Raw genomic sequence first — 23,716 nt, 5'->3', positions numbered from 1 at the left:
TCGAGTATATTATATCATGCTGTATATATGCGCACATAATACTATTCTGTTCGCTCGTAACCTATATAATATATAATAATGTATAGTGTGGAATCGCGGGCTGACGTAGATTAATAATGCGACGTTTAAATGCACGCCAATTCATAAATCGCGTGCCTTTCGTGGAAATAATAATAATAATATAAATACAACTGAGCGAGAAAAAAAAAACAAACCGAATATATTGGTGCGGCGCCGGTTGTTCGCGTCTCGCGATCGATAGCGGCGGCCACGGTGAGTCAATTATTGCAATCGAGTGTCAGAGGCATTGCAATTTACGCGATGCCAATAAATTCGTGAGTTATAAGCGAATCGAGAGAGTACAGCGAAATATTTTGATCGATCGATACGGGGCAAATCGCTGAGATAACGTCCGACATTTCAGTCCAAAGGACGTCACTATACTCATCGCCGCTTCGAAATCAACTGCCGTCGGCGGACTGACGTTGTATCGTATTAATCGGCTGGATCACTGCATTGATGAGGAGAAAATAATGCTGACGGATATAGTAATGAAAAAAAAAATAACAACAGAATGACTGTACATAGAACTGCCGCATGACCACGTTTCGCATTTTTTAACTTTTATTACGATAAAATTCCTAAGAAATTTATTGAATTAAAAATCCGTCGTCATGGAAATAATGCGATTCCTCCAAAACAAAGATCGCGCTAGGCATTGTTTAAGTTTTCGATAGCATCACCCATCACAGCCCATAGACCAAGAGGAATGCGATAATTAAAATGTAATATTGGATTACAAACCGGAATTTACAACTAATAATCGCAAAATTAATTTCTCGATAAAAAAAATAATAAATAAATTCAGTTAATCAGTGGCGTCTTAAATCATTGGGTAACCTCGGGGGCACTTTTTGATTTAATATAAACATAGGTAGATTTATCTATTATAACTACCTATTATACGTGTGCGTATATTATTATAATTATAAATTATAATATAATATATTATACGTACAATAATAATTATACTATAATGTATAAACCCACGCATCGTGTACACATTCTTATTCGGTAGGTATATTTACTATTTACTTTGTGTTCTTAACATATCTGAGGGCATAGTTATGATGGGCCTGATTCAGACCCTACTGGCAACTATGAACTCGCCACTGCGTCTGTCAACTATTTCTAGAATATTAAACTTTTTGAATACAAATTTTAATACATGAAACAACAACATATTGTTCGCTGCACAGTAATATTATAGCTGTGGCATTCATAATAATTTATTAATCCGTTTAGTGATAGGCGTATAGGACATGCAGTAGGTACTCATACTCCCGCGATTATAGTATTTGAAGAATATAAGTTAGTTGAAAATATATTTAAATCATATAAAATGGACGCTAATAATATTGTAATGTAATAGAATCTGAGGTAGGTAATCCTTAACAATATCTGTAATCTGTAGGTATTGTATTTTTTATTTTTATCTTACTTTAAATTGCATTGTACGTGTTATAGTAAAAACCTGAGAGATTGGGTTTACACACAGATTTACGTATACAGATCATTATGTGGAAATCGACCTAACAGTCTTGTGATAAATTACGAAATCCCCTTAATAAATTACTTAAACAAACGGAATAAATAAAAAGAAACTGAACTAAATTTCGACGGAGGAGGAGTGAGACAAACACATAAAATAGAAATGTGTGACCATTTGCATTCATTTACATACACTCAGAGAGACGAATTGTTGTGGAGACGGTAAATTGTACAACTCAAAACCGTGTGCATGTAAATGTGGTCAATTGTGCATTTGTTTAAACCTGCTGGACGAGTGCCAAATTAATTAAACCGACAGCAAATTAGAATAAATCCATAATTAATGTGAGGTAACAACACAAGGAGGTAGCTGAGAGAATTCGAAACTTTTAACGAAAGTTGTCAGATTATTATAATTCTACGAAGCATGCCTATGTAACGTATTATAATAAGCCTCCCTTAATACAATATGTTTTGTTTTAAAATCACAGTAAGTTCATCGACTTTGCACGAATGGTCAATTATTATTTATCGTCTCCACACGGTCTTTAGTAGAATAATAATTATTGTAGTGTCGTTTATACGGAGAGAAAAAATATATTCAATCGATGAATGTAAATTTCCTTATCGCAGTCCAGTCGGTAGCACGTCGTATGGATTGGTTTGTCGACTACCTATTATCTCGACGGGATTTTCTAATTGGCTTTTAATATGTCACTCAGATCGAGTTGTGAGTTGTGACTATTTAAGTCTCCGATTGTACCTACACGGTATGGCGTGCCGGTTTGACGATTGTCGCTAGCAGAGGGTATACCAAACCTATATTATATTTTCTTACGGCACTAAAAAAAAAAAACACATAATATATTCTTCCAAACCGTAAATTATAACGTATACGACAACAATCACGGACCGAAAAACTAAAGACAACAAAACGTCTCCGGGACACAATACCTACGACTCTGTGTACACAGGTTACGCGCGCTCGCTTATTAAATATATAATATTTAAATATGGCTGGAGAAGTAAAAGTCATGATGTCGCCTCGAACATGACTAAACGTGGGAGCCGAATCGTGTTTCCTTAATGGAAATCATAAGCGTACCTACCATGTATATCATCGAGTTAAATGAAAACAAAATAATATGTAAAGCGTATAGAGGCTATATGACTAAATGACTGTATAGGTACAAATAATATAGGTACCTAAGTGTACGCGACATTATATTATAATACGCGTGTGCATTGTTCACCGAAATGCAGACGTATATAATACGACAAAATTTCTTTTTTCTTTTATCGATGATTGTTTTAATGATCGGTACGTACGTATTATAATATTAAAACAAAGTCGAAGTTTGTTCAGTCACATGGTCGTCTAATGTATACGATATGGAAAATAAGCTAATTTTAATAATGTACTCAAAACCGCTTAACTACGGGGCAGCCATTATATTGTTATGGCCTGTTATGTCGAATAATTTATTACCTAAGTTAGGTTTACTAAACAATCATAATTCCGGTTGAGAAAAAAAAAAAATAATCATAATCATAGTAAAGAAATGCAACGTGTAAGTAATACTTCGGTACTTATTATACTGCGATATCATCATAATAATACAATGTCAGTCTGTAATAATGCAGGAACTTCTCGTCAGAAAATACGCGAAATCCACTGGCGGGTTTTCGGCCCGACGTTTTACGTACGACTGTAGTTTTATTGTTCAGAGAGACCGAGAACCGTATAATTACAATTAATTGTTTTATTAAAACAACATTCGTACTTCGTAACATCGAAAAGGCGGACGGCCTAGGTACGTTTATGATAAAGATGCAGCGTACTTGCGCTACTACACTTGACGTTATTGTTCGAGCCGTGTGCATGTTTTTTTTTGTTTTTACGTTCACTTCGAATATACGAATGATACCTATCGTGATGGGTATGTATGTCCGTCGGACAGTGAATTGTTTGGGCGAAAAGATTCGTGTGATGACGGCTGAACGCAAATGACGTGTAGTTATTCAGTAATATAATTGTAATTTGTAACTGTTTCGGATACAGACGTCATCCCTACTCGTGTAATAATAAAATATTTATGATATTGCTTGCTATGACGTAAATGTGCAACGCGCTTGGCGACGGAAAGCATAATTTTGTCATTTGACTTCAACTTATATGAAGCTTAAATATTAATATGTAGTGAATAACGGCGGAATTATTTATTTTTTACCTAAATATATGACTAAACAAGATGGTCGAACAATTATTGTATTCGATATTCACGATTCGCGGAATTTGACATCGTAAAAACCCTATTGGGTACATCTGGCGACAAAAGATTAACATATTTAAATATTTGATTGGTATACGAATAGCAACGAATTGGTTTATATCCAAATTACGTGCAATGAACATTATATTATGATAACAAATCAACCATAGATGTCTTGAAAGTTGAAATGCCTCGTAAATTCGACACTATACACAGCTATACAGGTAGGTATATGAACTATAAAGTTTAATTGGGTATAGGTCTGAACCGCATTTCGTTATATCCTACCCACTCGGTCGACTGACGCTCGGTGTGTAGGTACCTACATACAAAAGCGAATTATTATTATTATTATTATTATTATTATTATCAAAGACGAAAACAAAACTTGCACTGAGTAGGACGTATCTCTCGACCGCAATAAGATGAAAAGAAAACGCGACCCCTTGACGTTGTTTGAACGCGCGATACCGCGTGGTTGATAATAATAAATAAATAAAAAAAACATCAAACGGCTCATTATACCTTCCTACTTTATACCTATTGTACCAGCCGAAAAACCGTTTTACAAGAGAGCGCATGTATTATTATTATATTATAATAATAATAATAATAAAAGGTATACACTACGAATTGTTCGGTGGGTTTGTTTAATTACCCGGTGGCCGGCATCTAGTTTTAAAGGGACGGCCCTGAACACAGTATTTATTGTTATTATTATTATTGACCGTTTAAATGAAAAACGGAAGAATACGATTACATAACAGTCGAGAAACATTTCGCCAGTAGGTAGCATTTTGTTGGACATCAGTAGTGTGTATTTAATTTTTTGTACCTACGATGACGGCGCGTGCACAAGAGAGAAAGACAGATATGTATTATTATTATTATTTTTATTATTATTATACACGAACATATGATAATCAAGAATTCCATTGTTCCGTAGTCGGTCGTTAATTTTATACTGCATCAATTATACTTGAATCGGATAGGACAGACGAAAAGGAAAGAAAAAAAACCACCAAAGTTTTAAGTATGCGTTTATAGTTTCGACGAGTTTTGCGTGGATCAAAAAACGCCGAGCCAGACCGTGAAAAAACAATACGACGTATACACACGCACACAAGCACGTATATTATATAAATGATTTTAGTACGGCAATATTAATTAATGTTTTCTTTTTGTTCCATTTCAATTAATGCTTGTATTGTTTGTTTGTTTTTTTTGTTGGTCCAAAAATAAATTAAATATATACCTATTAAAATCGTGGTCATACATAACAATATAATATGATATTATATATATTGAACGAAAAAAATTCGTTTTATTGTTCCAGAAGCATTCTATCACAAATAGGTATATGTGATACGTAAAAAACACGAATTCATGTAGCGTTAAAAAACAATAATAACGCTTTTAGGCATCAAAGGTTCACTATCGTTTTTTATCATTAGATATTAAACTCTGTGGATCTTAGGAAATGGAAATGTTTACCGAAATACATATTTACTTGATGGCCACTTCACGCTTGAGCTGGTATATCACACTAAATATTTAATCGTTTTCAAGTTAACCCATATTGGTTTTTTGAACAACCCAAAGTATGTAACAATAATAATTGTTACAAGTATATATAGTTATATAAATGTATAATACTCTAATTAATAGTATTTATTATTTTTTTTTTTTCGTTAATTATACAAATTTAATGACAGTTTATTTGTCATAATGACTGGTAGTTGTTCTAAAGTGATAATTAGTCGACATTGTACTTACTGTTTCATAACTTTTGATTTAGGCTATCGGCGTCAGTCTAATTTTCAAACCAAACCTATACATTAGTCAAAACGTTACTCAAATTTATTCAACCACGAAAACCTAAGATATAAAGGAAGTACACCATGCATTTTGACCGTAAGTGTTAACAAAATTCATGTATTTATCTAAGTAATACAATTAATATTTAGACCTAACTATTATTATATATTAAAGTGATAGAACCATGTATTTTATAAATCTTATTTTGGAAACAATAATTCATATTTCTTAAATTTCAAGTCTGGTTATATGGTTTACAGTTATAGGTACTAATAAATTATCAGCTATGAATTTATGACATTGTAACTATAGTAATTATAAATAATAACGTTTTTAGGTAATTTATGTAATTATCTCTACATAACTATTATTTATAGGGGCTTCATATTTTAAAAATTAATTATTATTCGTTTTTAAATTATACTATTAAAAATATTATAGTTATAGAATTTATGTTGTGTTACTACATATTTAGATTGATTTCACCATATAACTTCATATTTGTAATTAATTATTACTTATTTCTTTGTATTAATTTGATGCATAGTAGTTTTTTCCGTTGTATATTTGAATTTATTAATACGACATTATATCAGGGATTGAGGGATCTATTTTTAAGTAACATTGTGTACCCTTTTTGAAGGAGTGGGGAAAGTTTGAAAAATATCTCTAAATTAGTCTAGTACCTTATTTTATTCATCCACATAAAGTTGTGTTTATAGGCTGAATAATAACCACTCGATAGATTATCAACCACTTGTAATGGGAAAAAGATTTTGATTTTTTTTTTTTTTTGATTCTGATACCAAGTTGAAGTCAAACAATTTTTTTGTTGATACAATAGTTTTAAATCACTGTATTAATTTGTTTATTGTTATTAATTGTTGGTATCGCAATAACAATGTTAGCCTGAATGATGTTTTTTCTTCAATATTTACTATTTGCTTTTTGGGAGTTATTCTTGAAATAAATAATATATAATAAAATTAATAAAATCAAAGAGCAATACGTATTCAAAACATTTATATAATGTACCTAATAATTTAATGACAAGTAGGTTTCTATTATTAGATGTTCAATCTCGGTCTTTCTTATTGATGAGTAGTATAATAACACATAGCGTGGTGTAAATGGATTGTTGAGACTTGTAAAGAGAATATGGCCACTGACTTTTTTGGGGTGGTTGGGTTGGTGAGCCCGATGGGTAGGTGAATAGTTTTTTTTGTAATAATTAAGAAATTAACAATAATTGCCAATTGGTACTAAGTTTTATATTAGGTACCTGTGCAATAATTCTTATCATTAGTTTTAAGATACTTTTAACATATTGTACAAATATATGAAATTGAATCAAATATGAATTTAAATAAATTATTTAGTTTTAGTTGAAATGTATGGCAATTATTTCAATTGAAACTATTTATTAATTTACTAAACTTTTTCTGTCAGAATCCATAAATGAAATATTTTTCAAAGTTAAAAATAATTTAGGAAATTTTTTTAGTTTTCAATATGTTATAAATTATTATATATCTATAAAATGTTATTGTTGGTTCCTACCTAGCACTACGCGTTTTTAATTTCCAACAAATATTTACTGTAAAAAATATACAACGACACAAAATATATTTTTCAGTTTTTCACATTTACCTAATATATATAATGTATATAATTGTGTACACAATATATACTTAATAATATTATGTCTGAAATTTTTCTGTTTTCAAATTATAACATTTGTTATTAGTTTATTACCATTCAGTAGTCATTTTTTCTATTAACTCTGCAACTAATATAATATAACAGCGTATAATACAAAACCACTTGAATAGATGATGAAATGCAATATATAAATATTATATTAGTAAATAGTATTGTTATTTGTTGTATATATAACAGTTCTCACATAAACTTAAACTTAAAAGTCATTCGTTCATTTCACTGTTCGGTTTACATTAACTTATTTTCACGAGGCTAGTCTAAGCTACTCATACGAATTTGATGAACGTGTATTATACAACACGTCAAATATATTTCTTGGTATTTTTTTCTTTGGATTCAAAATATTATACCGTTCGGTGTATTATTCACGTAATACGATTTTAATTTGACACTCATAATAGTAATTTGTTTTCTCACCGTAAACATTTTTGAAAAAGCACCGTATATGATATTACGGTTTCGGCTGACTTTAGGGTTGCTATACAACATAATATACTTACATTCAATTATTACATATAATCGATTCAACACACGAACGAGTTTTGTGCGGTACATATACCTATGGTTTTGTGAGATGTTTCCGATGGCACTCATCAGTGGGTCTTTTTAATCAGTTCGTGTACAGGAAATAACGTCGACTTTGGTGGTGGCGCGCGGCGGAGTACCTTGAACACACCAGTCTGAGGGTGTGAACGGTCAAAAACTCGAAACGTTCCGACCCGCGAGTTCGGAGATCTGACGGGAAACGCTAACGACCGTGAACTCTAATGATAATGACATTTTCGGTCCCATCATAGGCCCTCGATCCACGCTAATGGTGCTACAGAAGAGCCACATGTTATGAAATGTCCAAAACCCTTAGAAACGCCGCGCACTCGTAAAGCCATTATTATGATTATTATTATTGTTATTACGGTTGCGTTTATAGTAAATTATTGTTGGTAGCGTTTATGGAGAAAAAAGACAGATGTATAAGCGAGCACACACACACGCACACACACACACACACCTATATGTATATTGTACAATACATGTAAACGCGCATACAAGCACGAAAGTGTGTGTATATATATGTAATGCGGACTCGCAATTACAATGTCATTAGCATTTGGCCACTGTTCATCATGATTTATACAACGAATTGTACAGTAGAACTGGGGTAACCCTAAAAACATCGGGCTTAACGCACGCCCGGAGGTCTTTAAATACGACAAAACGAGTTTCCGGGATGAATTATAAAGACTTTTTTAATTCACAAATTGTTTAAGTCGTTGTTCTAAAATCGAGTAACGTAGATCTAATTTTTCTTACCCTCGGAGAATTATGATGATTTTTTAATAAGTACCTATTTAATATTTATGCCTTTTTTTAAAAACATGCGATCGTTCACCATATTTGTCGATTAAAAATATTATAATATACATAATATAATACCTATATTATATATTATATACTATATACTTTTACAATATTCGTCCCACTGTTTTCCCGCCTTCCCTAGTTAGTTCACTGCGGAGTTTAACCGTCTTGATTCACGTAAACAATTACGTAAACAATTTGATTTAATTAACTGAACTTCCGATATAGGGTTTTAAGATTTTCTTATTTTTCTTTATAAATCTTTGATTTTTATACTCGTTCGGTTTCTAATGAGACTTGGCCCTGAGCACAGACTAAAAACTTTTGTGCTATACAAACGCCTTATCTGACGTCTTTCGGAACGAATGGAGTTCTGAACTCGCACCGCACACGTCATAGGGTTGATTGCTATCGGTATACGGAATGAAATATACGATATGGGAGGGATCGGCTTCGGACGAATCATCGGCATTTACATATTATGCAGACCGACGGTAACCTTCCTAGCGTCCACCGTCGTCGGTTGCGGTGTAAAGTCACGAGGAGCGATAAATGCAATATAATAACTCCATTATATAACCCGAGCATTACGGCGACGGTGAGCTGCAGTGCAACGTGGAGGACATAAGCCACACACAAAACCTATACATACACACCGGTGGGGCGGGAGGGGGGGGAAGACGAAATTATGCAAATCGAGTTTGTGACTTAAGTTTTGCGACACACAAACCGAGGGGCGAAGGCCGAGGGAACGACACCGCGGGGTAAAGGCGGGGGTTGGAATAGTGAGATGATGGCCGAAAAGTTTACCCCAACGGACTATACGCTACTCTCGCTTGTATTCGACTTTCCAAAGCCCCGAGAGTCTCTGCTCACCCCCCCAAAATACGACTGCAAAAGGTGTGGTGCGAGTGCAGGAAATGGCCGAGTGTCGCGGGACAGACTACGCGATCTTCAGTCGTGTTCGACAAGGCGCGCACTGTGTTGTAATGTGATATTATGCGTTTATGCGGCTTTTTACAAGCTCCGCCGACGCGTGTGTCAATATTATGCAAATTTAGAAGCAAGAACACAAAGTACAACAACATATAGGTATAGATACTGGTACTTCTATATAGGTCCAAAGTATAAAACATCAGTATTATATAATAATATATTACAAATTGCGATTCACCAACCGTGTTCTTCGCCTCCTTTTTAATTTTTTTATCCTGTGCAGATAATGCATATTCATCGAATTATGATGGTTGGAAATTTTATTTTACTCACAATTTACATTTTCTGGTACTAAGATTCCAAGTCAGAACTGTAGCAATACAAACTTTTTGCATTTGAGAACCGGCTTTTTTTATACTGTGAAATGTGAATTGTTATTTGATAAGCGGACGATTTCCATGATGATTCCATGCATCAATGTCGACATTTTAAAGAGGACCTATGTATAATTTCAGAGATATCGCGGTATACTTTATATAGGACTAAGAATAATATTAATGTTTAACATCTATATTAATAACTCTAATGGTTAATAATTCACGATTTTACATAAAATAACAACATTATACAGGTACCTAGTATGTAATATTTAATCTTGTTTTATTATCATACTCAGATAATTTTTACGAATATTATAAAATGATGCCAATATTTTAATAGTTCAATATTAACTACTATCATCTACAAACCGCCACAGTTAGCTCTCATATTTGTAAGCCTATTATGTTTAGTTTTGGAAAATTTAAAAAAAAAACAGAATATGAATAAATTCATCATTAAAGAAAACATGTGTTAGCGGTAGAGTAAGGCTGCGGGTGAATCACCGTGAATCACAGGAACGCGGAGGCGCTGCAGCCTGTTTCGCCGATGTCCGCACTCCGCACGCAATAGACGTCCGAACGTGAAATACGATTATAATATTATTGTAATATGCGTTGGCGAAAATAAATATAATTGTAATTACATCTTTTGGCCTGATTAAACTTTCGTTGCGTTTTCTACAACACGTTTACCATTGACGAGAAGTTTGAGACCAAAAAAATAATCAGTAGTTTCGTTTTTATAAACAATTTTACTCGTTCGATTAGAATTCAACGACCATTCGCGTTCCTTAACGCAATTTACGACATACGTCAATACACGCAGTACCTAACTAGCTCTCATTACAACTACTATTCAGTCTTCGAACAGTATATGTATATTATGCATATTATGTATGTGATATACTAAAAGCTCTCGAAGTTTGCAATAGATTTCCGATGTTTCAATGTTTGATTTTATTGTCGTAAAAAAATAATGCTTTTCTCTGATCGTCTATCGTCTGTACACACAAAAGCGCAAACTTCGTGAAGTAAACATGTTATGTACCATAGTGCGTACGATTTGCTTTGCTCAATTGCTCATGTGCCAAAACGCCAAATGGAAAGTAATTCGTCCATATATCCCATACTTTGACTAATTACTAATTAACATCAATATATCCGTATTGTAGGTAATATTATTGTATCAAGTAAGTTATGCTCATAATTATAGTACTTGTAAGTTGTATCTATAGGTACTGCTATGAAACTCGACTATAATTAAACACACATACACCGTGCCAAATAAATATCGTTGAGTTTGAAAAGCGACACTAAAAAAATAATCGCACATTAATATCTCGCTTTGGATGCATGATGTGTATACGAGTTTGATAATCGGATTATGTCAAGTAGGTATATTTATATTTTCGTCGAATAATTATTAACATTTTTATCTATTATGCGTGTTCACTTGAGACGATAACGCAATACAGTAATTCGCCTTCTGTTTGTGAATTCCAAAAGTATAAATCTATTTTTATTTTTATGGCCAATAAACTGATGATTAAATAATTTTATGTAGAAATCAAAAAATAATAAGTCAGATAACGTATTCAAAAATTAAAAAGTCATTCAATGTTATATTGTGGTTTATTTTTTCCCAAAACCATCCCAACGTTCTAGATTATTTGCAAATTGGTTTTTAGTACTTCGAAAATCATTTATTGATCTTTAGAACAAACACCCGGGGGTAGAAGTGAAGTTTAGTTTTAATAATTATACCGTCATTGTCGTGTCATGTGCATTGGTGATGGAGCTATGCAAAACGCGTGTCTAACTAAGCCATTAAATCATATCCTCACGTTTATTAATTGTCACAGTTTTAATGTTATTTTAATCTACCATTGTAGATATAAGTTAGTATTTAAAATTATATTGAACTTAAATATTATACTTCAAGATACTTGTATCTCAGTACACTTCAGATGTATACCACCTACCACACATTTAGTTTTATGCATTCAATCATGTGTTTATTCAATCCAGTCACTTGGTTGGAATAATCATGGTTCCGTTTGAAATATGATGAAATACTTAAACATTACATTTACACTATGATATCACGTATAAACACTTTAATGTGAAGCATACTCGAGATATGAAATTGATTAATTGTTACTTAATTGTACCATTATATCACTACGACTTGTGTCACATAAACTAAATACCACATATTATAAATATTGAGTTCCGTTTTTTTTTTTTTTTTTTAATTGCATACATATCTGTAATTGTTTTAAAGTTGAACTGATTTACAACTAAACATAATAACTCAATGTAATTGCCCATCATAACATCTAATTCCCATAGGTGTATATATATATATATATATAATTATGAATATCTTATACATTGTATAAGTAAATGATAAAAAAGATATATATTTTATATAAAACATCGGAGGCCCGTATATGTGTCAAATGTATTTCAATATAATAATGAGAAATCATAACATTTGTATTATTATGGTGAAAATAATTAATTATTGTGTGGTTGTGGTAATTATGAAATACTCTTGAATTCTTGATACTGATAAACCTTCAAGTGGTAGTTTCTAAACACTTAAAAATTAAAATGACCATTTAATATAGTGAATACGCTCAAAAAGTTTAAAGCAAATCATTTTCAGGATTGATAGACTAATATGTTGATAAATAATAGCCGTTGGTAATTTAAATATAAAATATATAAAAATAATATTAATCAATATCAATATAATGTAAGTTGTAAATCAATTGAATATTTCTGCATAGCTTATGTATAATGTAGGATAAATAAAAAATCAATGTTGATAGAATTGCATAGTACAAAAAGAAAAGTTTCATATTTGATGGTAAAACAAAAGGTTTAAAAAGCTATTTTCATTCTTACACTGATCCTAAAATACAAATTTAGTTATAAAAGAAACGGGTCGATTATATCCTTTAAAATGTGTTGGGTGACGGATAGGTCAGAATTATTTACGCGTCACAAATGAAAAGCAAACAAAAATTTGTAGTTGGTTTGTTAACAACTTGTGCAAAGTTCTATAAACGTTGTACATATGACATATTGTGCAAAATCATTGTCCGATACATCTTAATTTTTAAGCGTTGCCATCATATATCAGTGCAGTTTCATAATGTCCAACGATGTTAAGATTAGTGTTGCAATAATGTAATGTACGTGTACCTGAATACATGTATGAATCATTCGAAAACAATTCTCTGTACAATATGCTAAATACTAATTCACACAAACTGGTTAGACTGAATGAATTGTTATTGAGTCTAAGTTTTGATTAATATTCTACGACGAAATGAAGTGCTCTCATGAAGAGTGCAATACAAATGCGTTAAAACAAAACGCTAAATCGCAAGGGGTATACAATTAAATTGTATTTTTGCAGTTGTTTGATACATTGATTAATGACTTTATATACTTACTACCTACACATAATGTTACTTCCTGTTTTCAAAAACATAGTATAAAGGCGCATATTATATTGTTGTTATTCCATTAAATTTTAGCAGTGCAAAATGTACATGTTACAAGCTTCGTGTCAAGAAAATAGTAGTTATAACCCACGATATTATGCAATTAATAATATAATTTTCAATCGAAAGTTGAATAAACTTAAAAGTTAGTCTCTGACAAATAACCCATAAATACATCGTTGATGTCATTGTCAAACTAACAACATGTGTACTTAAATGGTGTTAATACTAAAATTATAATGTTTGATACTAATTTCAATACTTATATTAAAGTGTGTACTTGTGCGTTGGAATTATTTTTTTCTATTTGAATGACATAAATAATATCCGGGATTACACTTGAATATTATTCGACTTTGAGAAGATCGGAGATATGAAAATGTAAAAATAAACCTTTGAATGTGAGTACTTGTACAAATTTAGTTAAGACTTAAGTCGACGGGAGTCTCGGGCGCTCCTAAGCCTCGCAGTTATTCCACGGCTATATTCCTCATGAACTTGTATGAAGTTACGACGCGCACCAGCGTTCGACAAAAACGATTACAATTCGCTTTTTGTTCAGAGGTCACCAGGCCATCGCGTGTTACCAGACTTCTCGAATAACTATAACTACATAACGTAACTTAAATCGCACACACACACACACACACACACACACACACACACACACACACACAAACGCGCGCGCACGCGCGTGGCAGATTAACGCCGCAAAAACACATAATGTGTACTTGTGGTAACTGCAGGTAACCGCGTATATATAACCACGGGCAAACGAGACAAGACGACCGCTGCCGTAGACGTACATTTTTCGAAACGCTGTCGTTTGTACACTGCCGACCAGAGAGCTAAGTGTGTGCGCGTGACGACGCCTGCCGCTGCCGCGGTGTCACCTCCCGGGAGCCTGTCGCACAAATAACAGATATTTTGCAAACGGTCGCCCCTGTCAATGGGTAAAAACAATTGGCCCGACGACGTGTATAGCAATAAATTCTTCGCGCGGCTTCCCTAGCCGCTGTTATATTATATTGGCGCGTGTTTTAACGACGTTCACGACGGTTTGTATACATATATATATATATATATAGAGGCGATGGCTTATCGACGAAAATTATTATTCCCGTGCAATTTGTTCCGGTACAATCGACCCCGAAGGCCCGAACAATATTACAGTGTATTATACACTAATACAGCGCGTGTAGGCAAGTGCGTGTAGGCCGTAGAGCTGCGCAAACCGCAGGTAATACGATAAATAGGTAGTGGTAAAGACTAAAGACCGGGAGCGCACAATGTGTTTAATCGGCGCATCATTGTGATCAGACGTAAAGTGTTCGGTACTACTGTTCAATATCAATCGTCGTCATTGACCACGATCCGAAACGGGATAAAACCTTTATAAAATGTATAAATGCTAAACGAGAAACGATCGAAACCCTAAGCGCTTTTGACACTGCCCGCCACGTCGACTATTGTTCTCGACGATTTGATAGATAAAACGGCTTCTGTAAGAAAACGGGAACTCTGTATGTCACAGCCTATAAAATTTTTAACATGGTACATTATATTATTATTATTATTATTATTATTATAATTATTATTATTATTATTATTATTATACAGGTAATTGCAGATAATACGATACATAGATTCAATATTTTTAAGCCCATATAGATACTTATTAGTAAGGCACTTATTTGATGACATCAAGTATAGATTTTCAAACGATTTTAATGATACAATCTGCAGCTCGCGCGTTGAGTTAAATAATATATTATTCGTATCAAATGCGAGTTGAAATTTGTCCGATAATAGGTAATTAATATTCTTTTGATACATCAACGCGCAGTATGTTATATCGTGTTGGTAAATATTATTATATGCGCGTATATAGAAAATGGATTAAATTCATTACGGTCAACGGACTTGCCGGTCGATTTTTAGTGTCTTTGGCCGACAAAACGACATTTCTGGCTAACTATATATACGCACTACAATGCAGGGTACAGGCAAAACACACGTCAACGACACACGCTTTGAAGATTTATGCTAATACAATAAACTAGTTTTAATTACATAGTTATCTGGCTGTGGTTCAAGTAGAATCTGCCGCATCTAGACACACGGCGGCGTGTTATGTTGGGACGTTTGAATGGGCGCCAAGAACAGGGGTAAATCATCATTCTCCCTTTCGTTTGATAGACAACGTTAACACCATAATAAATATCGATCGTCGTTGTACGAGATATTATTATTATTATTATTATTATAATCACGCAAAACGAGTGACGAGTTCTCTCCGACGGATATTTTTCACCTTGTACCGTCCCGTTTTTCGTCGTGAATAAGATTATAAAGTTTTCCAAAATCAGACATTTATATATTATACGAACGACTTTAGGATAAATAACGCGAATTCAACAACTGCCGATCCAATTATGATATTATTCCTCACCGTTAATATAGGTACAATATATAATATTATAATATGCACTTGACAAATAATTTAAGTGAATGTACGATATTTTCTCCCCGAGTTTTGGGACAATATCTGCTTGAATCTTAGACATTTTCATTTGGGTATTAATGTAATTATAGCTATAACTTATAAGAGTAAATACCTATAACCATATTGTAATTATATAACACATTGTAGCTACAATAGTAAATAGTAATAATCGATACATTTTCAAGTCAAATACTACTCACTCACTGATCACTTCTTCTTAAAAACAACTAAATGTACGGATTTGAAATTTGGAACAGTGGTTTATTTAATGCTCTAGATTTGCAATAAAAAAGGATCTTAAAAAGTATAAACATCAAATGGTAAACTATTGTAGTACAATTATATAAATCGAAAGTGTCCCGACTGAAGTAAAAGCCTTCATCAAATCGTCTCATGTATGGCCTCGAATAAACAAATTATATCTTTAAACAAACGCGAGAGTTTATTTATAAAATAATTCTTCTATATATTTTTTGAATAACAGTTTAGAAGTATAAAGAAGTATAAACTCGAAAATTCTCCACTGATTTTGTCGAAAATTTCAGAGATTCTTCTTAGAGATATCAGAAAAGTTTAGAGAGTATCTTGAATCATGTTTGGAAATAAACCAAGAGGTATAATATCTGAGTTGGAATACAATAAAACCGAGATAAACTGGCGTATAGTCGTGTTTCGTATTAGTTGATCATTTTTTCAATGGTGAAGTCGGGTTATACAACTAGTATTTATAATACATTAATATAACTGCTAAAAGGTAAAAATAAGTATAGTTATTCGATACTATATTTAACCAAAATTTCCATATTCTCATATTTATATAATATTTATTTGTTATGAACAAATATTTGTACCTAAGTATAATAATTCCAATACTGTGTAATATATCAATATTTTTATATTATCCATTATAAATTAAAACTAAATAATATTATACTATAAAAAATGACATAGTCACTGTTTGGTATTGGCATACAATTTAATTTAATTTAATAGTTTGTATTACTTATCAAGGGTCTATTAGCATTAAATTATATATCCCGACTATCAACAGTCCACCTCATTCGTATTATCGATAGAACCTTAGATATCTTAGTTATTATTTTAAAATAGTAAATATTGAGTCGCTGTATTCGTGTATAATACAGCTAGTCCACAATGATGGTAAATAAAATATATAAGAGGAGAATATGATCCATGTCGGGGAGGAAATGTCTGTAATGAATAAAAATGGCTGAGAAGAAAATGTCAGTCAAACCAATTTATGTCCATATACATTGTTTTAATGATTATACACGAGCGGAGGTTTATTACAAAATCAAATAACTCATAAAATACTATTTTCAATTATTACGAACACAATATTACGAGTGGCTTGCGGCGTTATATTATATAATAATATTGAACGTTTATTTAACAACCATTTCTTTAGCTTAGTCACATAAATCACGCGATGGATTTAAGGGTAACTAGACGTATATATTAAGCCCAGCTAATAAATTATCACGGCTCACGATCGAAACAACTCCATCGAAGGGTTAATGAATTAATGCAAAATAAATAATAATTTATATCAGTTATGAGATTATGTCATGTTTTTTACATTATTTTATCATCAACTTTTCGACGGACATATTATGTGTTCACATATATCACTTTGACAATGGTTCAGTAGCTAACTAACTATATGAATAGTTAAAAAGTATACTCTAACATACTTTAGAAGTAGTCTTAGTTGTATAAAAAATATAAAACACAATAAAATGTAAAAAGTTTGATGAGACATATCATAATTTGTAACAATAATTTCATAAGAGTTTAATTTAATTATCAAAAACCATGTTGGGCTAAAATCGCATGTGTTCGTTGAATAGTGCGTTTATAAATTAAATCTTTACGGCAGTGATTCGTCAGAAGGGATTTTATTGCCTACTAAAATTGTAACTGACGACCACACATTCTATAAATATATTTATTCAATTACGGTAATGCGTCGGAACTGTTAAAAATCTTAAACTCTTACCGCTACAACTCGTTACATGTTATGTGTGTCGATCCTTATTAGTTATTTTCATCAACTATCCGTTGAATAAAATAAAACAACCGACAATGAACACTGTAGCTTCCCTTCACTCCGTGGGTCCGCGAGTGGCAATGTATTTTCATCAAATACAATTTGGAAATTTGATAATAATAAAGATAGGTAGGTTTCACGGTTCAAAAACTTTACAAGTTAAAGCGTATAAATAGGAATGTGCAACGGTCAACGACTAACCGTGAGCCTAATAAAGTATACACAATATAATATTATTATGTAGTTACGGGTTGGTTCGTGTTATCGTTTCTATTGTCCTACGCGGCCACTTTAGATAATCCAAAAATGGATTCATAGGATTTTTAATCATTCTAGATAATATTGTATTATAAAGCTGCAGCAGATATATTTGTAAGTTTTTTGTGCTGCATAAAATCCATTTAAATATAAAACAATACAAAGCTTCGATAAACACTTATCTTACTTATCTTACCTTGCGTCAGTTGCGATTCATAATATTATTGTATCACTGTGCAGTTAATATGCACCGACAATTTGAGTCATAATTAGTCACAACATTTGACACGTTGTCATACGGCAAACTCGAGGCTTATTATTTTATGTTATCTGATTGGTCGATTGAAATCATGCCTATGAAAAAATATAATAATACAACAACCGCACGTTGTCGATGTTGATGAAAAATTCTAAACATCGTCCAAAATACTCGTAGACAATTTCCTTACAAAAACAGAATAGTTCCTCAGCGGGTGTGAAAATAAAAAACAAACGATTTCAATACATAAAAAGCTACTGTGAATGTGTCTGCGACGAATAATAAAAAATATATAAAAACTAAAATAACAACGCGTGCGTACGCGGCGAAAAGTGAAAACCCTTAGTCGTTGGAAAATCCACAGGACGTTCGTTCGACAAGATTTCGTTAGTTATATTATCATCGGGTTCCTTGCAGTCCACACATACGGTTCGTACATAAATCATCCCCTCGACCCCATTGCGTTTCCCACACCATGCCGAGGCGCTTTCTTATTCGGCGGTGGCAGCGGCGGTGTGATTACTTTCTTTCCGCGAGACTGCGGCAAATATTCGTTATTTTCCTCAGAGAGGTCTGATGCTGTTGGTCTATATATATATATATATACAATATACATATATCAGTATGTCCTTCCCGTTGATGGTTTCATTTCGTTGAAAGCTTCCCCGCCACAAATCCTATACCCACCGGTCTTTCTCTGACACTCTCAAATACACACACACACAACTCCTCATACTATGTGTTTGTATGTGTCACACAAGTACACGACGTACAGACGTCGTTATTGAAAGGGGTAGTTTTATTGCTCGCGTAGTTTTGATGCGTGCCACGAGGTCTCGTCATCTGTTCGTTTCACCCCATTTTACGAAATTTGCTCCTCATCCATATCGAATCAAAACTTACACCCTGCTATCGACACATATTATAATATACAATATAACATTGCCAAATATCAACCGCAATCAAATTATCTTGTTACCTGATTTACATCATATTTTCCCTTACTATCTTATTTTCTTATTATTGCATCGGTGATCACATACACGCGACGTAGATACCACGTCCGTCCTCGTCGCATCCGGATATAATATTTTAGATCATTAATCATTGTATATATTTTTTTCCTTACGCTTAAGGGGCTAGATTCGTTTCTCCTGTATCATCAATAAGAAGTTTCCACAACGGTAAACAGTGCCAACACTATTGTAAAAAAACAAAAAAATCCGGAATAGGCAGCTTTTGTTCTAATATAATGTATGTATGTATATATACCATCGACACACAGATTTCGATAATCGTCGTTACTCGTCCCTCGTTTTAGGTTTTAATCGTTATTGGAGTGACTCTAAAGTCTGATTCGAAATATTTGCATGGTTTCAATCACGCCAATTTTGTGTTAATGACCTTTGTCTAAGTTTAGAACACTTCATCGTTCACGCATACGCGCAATCACCAACTTCCCGAAATGAACACATGTTAGTCTAGAGGGCGGAGATGATGAATAGGTCACTGAAAATGTAAGCATTATATTATTATATTTATACTGAATGCTGTCGTGAAACGTTGTGTGATAATATCTATTAATTATTTCTCATATCTGTTGCACGTGTCTCTTAAAATCTAAAAGTCGCTTATTATCTGAAATAATTATGAAAACATTTCAAGCTTGACATTTTGGTCACCAGATGTATTGCACACACGCGATGAGAAGTTAGGGTAGGTATAAAAGCATCAATACAATTGTATATACGATTTTATAGTTTTATAAGCTTATTTATTATTCAACACCACGTACAGTTGAAAAGATTATAAATTATAATTATTTTGTATAGTGGTAACTATTGGCTATCTTATTAGTACAGTTATAGTTATGTCAACTAATAATTAATGTTATAAGTATACTGCTCCGACAAAATATTGTAAATATTATTAGGTACATTCAACTATTGTTTAATTATTATCTAATGAAATAGTACCAACCACGTTAAGACAAATATTAGTGATAACGTATGTGCAGTGTGCATGATGTTTACAAGCTATTAATATGTTTCAGAAATATTTCTAATTTAAAATTAAAAAAGTATATAGTTTCTTGATTGGTGGCATTTTCACGCGCACGTAAATGCGGTCACAGACGTTTTTCAAGTGTCATGCTAAACTATTTTTAAGTGTTGGTACTATAAAAATTATCAGCTATATAGTAATGTTATCACTATAATATGTGTTCGAAATAATCAATATTTGCACTTTGGTGCAAAACTAATTAGCAAGTATTTGTATTAATATATAAGTTTTTTTTAATTCAACATTATAACTTTGTAGGTGCCTAATGACGTTTATGAAGTACCTAGACAAATAAACAATATATTATATAATTATTCATTATATAAGAATTGTTGAAATCTCATTTCATATCATTATGGCAGTATATGGTATATTCCTACATCGTATAATTGTAATGTGCAATAACTAATAAGTAATAACAAATGATTATATTATTAACAATACAATATTTAAAGTAGGTAAACTTATTGCGTACAAAACTATAACGAAGTGTTGAAGTTATAGTGTAATAGTATTATAATACATATTTAAATTATAATTTTAAAAATGTAAATAAAACATTTACTAAATACAAATATAAATTTTATTTTATTTTGAAACGTATAGATAGGCACTGGCATTTGAAAATTGTTCACTGTATTACATTGATTGTACATACAATTGTTATAAAACAAATAATTATAATTAACATTCATGATTAAATTATTATAGACTAAAATCATATTAATAAATTGATTTAGGGTAGCTTACATAATAAATAACTCTATTATACCGTACAATAATTATTTGACAACACATGGAAATTATTTTAATATTTCAACATTTTATGTTATTTATATGGAAATACATAAAATTAAATAGTTTCCAGATGTATACAACTTAATTATATTATCATTTCTAATAAGTAATAAGTAATAAATTTACCAAATAGTGTAAGAAATAATTACAAACAATAAAATAAAAAACGAATGAAACAGCTGATCATAACTAACGCAGCACGCAATAATATCGTATTTGTAGTTGTTTTTTTAAGAGTATAATATATAAATTAAGTATTATATAAATATTTATAAATATTATCAAGTAATAATTCAACGAGTTACGATATACTTTATTAAAACCACGAGGAAAAATGATGTTATCTGAAACCCATGAAATACTAGTTTTGACTGTTCTGATAAATAAAGTAATTTCATTCCCGCAGCTAAAAAAAATAATAAGATTGATCACCCGTTAACATAAACAATAATAAAATAATTTAAATAAAGTGGAATACAGTACATTTCTATATACCTAGTTTTCAAATATTCATATAGTTACAGATCATATTTCAAAGGTTAGGTTTTCAGGTTTTTTGTTCACGAAATGAGTAATCCATTTAGATTAAAAATATCAGAGTTAATTTCGGGTTATGTGCAAAGAAAATATTTGATTCTTGCGGTATATTAATTCTTATAACGAAACACTGCTGTACTTAACTACACCGATCTGATCTAATCTATAGTTATCCATGTAAAATTGTAAAGTGATGGAAAACGTACATCAAAAACATTCTACATTGTAATATGGGTCGTATACCTAATGTTATTAGACAATTTTTAATCAGAAAAAAACCCTCTCTCAGTTGCAGTCATATTCCGAAAAATTAAAACTCCTCATTCTCTTTCCACATAATACCTACGACCTATATTATTAAATTACCTACCCATTATGTTATTACCACCGTCCGAGTGGTATTTGATATTTCATACACGCCGCGTAATATTATTTTCTGTCATTTTTGTATTTTACTCGCGGCCGGCCATTAGGTATATCGTATGTATCATAGAATGTAAGGACTTCGGCACGATCTGTTTGAACAGGAGTCGGTATATTGTATTACGACGATCGCATGTTGGTCGGAAAATCCATTTCGCTCTCAAATCCGCGACAGTTTACGAGTGTACGTTTTCGAGTGCAGTCGCGTCTGTTTTCCTTCTGATCCGCATACCAATTACAATTACTACGATTACGATTTTCACAGTCCAGTCGTGACGGCGTGCCGTGCTGCAGTCGTATGGGTAGGTACCTGCTGCAGGATAGGCACTGTAAATATATACATACACACACACACACACACACACACACACACATATACTTCGCGCGGTTTGTCCGCCCGCAAACGCCTCTCCGCGCAATAATAAATAATAATATTATACACCTAAACGTCCGTCGGCGCTGACCGCGCACGTACCTGCATAGTATATATTATATCTATATTGTACAAGCGACTCGCCGACCGCTCCGATATATATATATATATATATATATATATATAATAATATTATTATTATTATATTGGTTTCGAACTGTTTACAAGAGGGACAGGCTCTACGTGTGTGGGCAACGACGAAAGTCTCCGAGCGCGTTAACGACGGCCGCTTAGAGGTAAATATTTATAATACGAGAGTCTCGTTTAAAGCCTATAGAGCACCCTCTCGAGCAGCACCGTTTGGTGTGACGGTTCTCCGGCGTGTTTGTATATATTATCGTGTGTATTCGGTTAAACGCGACGAGATAGGTCGGTGGAGGTGGCATCGGGGGTGAAGGATGGCTTGCGCATTGTGTATATTATTATTATGTGTTTTGGTATGTCTGCGCGGAACACGACGGACGACGGCGGCGGCGGCCCAGTCAAAACACCACCAGGAGAGAATGAATTACGAGCTGACAAAAGATATAATAATAATAATAATAATAATAATAATAATATGTACAATATATATTTTGTAATATTATATGTATACGTAAGCAAGTACGATTATTACATACGAGTCGGGTAGTGGGTACTATATACCATGCACATGCCTTATATACACGTCCGCGCATTAAAACCCGAATAGATCATTCAACAAGTCCGGACACGCTGACTGCGTAAACATCGCATTAATTAAATCACATTATTTTTAGAGTTGTCGCGGGGCTGACGAGCACAGCCGACTGATGCGCAGGGAACGGGGGG

At 32.6% G+C, this 23,716-nt stretch overlaps 1 protein-coding gene across 8 annotated transcripts in view; it reads left to right on the top strand.

The window, feature by feature from the left end:
- Window positions 1–23,716, top strand: part of LOC111033424 (solute carrier family 26 member 10-like) — a 100,853-nt gene that overhangs the window by 67,980 nt on the left and 9,157 nt on the right. For 6 of the 8 annotated variants that reach the window (XM_022314146.1, XM_022314143.1, XM_022314144.1 and 3 more), the window contains one exon: window positions 5,623–5,738. The exons of the other annotated variants lie outside the window; for them this stretch is intronic. In XM_022314146.1, coding sequence (XP_022169838.1) covers window positions 5,726–5,738 — 13 coding nt within the window. In that variant the 5' untranslated portion in view covers window positions 5,623–5,725. The remainder of the gene's footprint in view (window positions 1–5,622; window positions 5,739–23,716) is intronic. 8 annotated transcript variants of the gene reach the window in all.

This window comes from Myzus persicae, unplaced genomic scaffold (assembly GCF_001856785.1).
Source record: "Myzus persicae strain clone G006 unplaced genomic scaffold, MPER_G0061.0, whole genome shotgun sequence".
Classification (NCBI taxonomy): Eukaryota; Metazoa; Arthropoda; class Insecta; order Hemiptera; family Aphididae; genus Myzus; species Myzus persicae.
The sequence above is the reverse complement of the archived record's forward strand: the minus strand, read 5'-3'. Positions and strand labels throughout refer to the sequence as shown.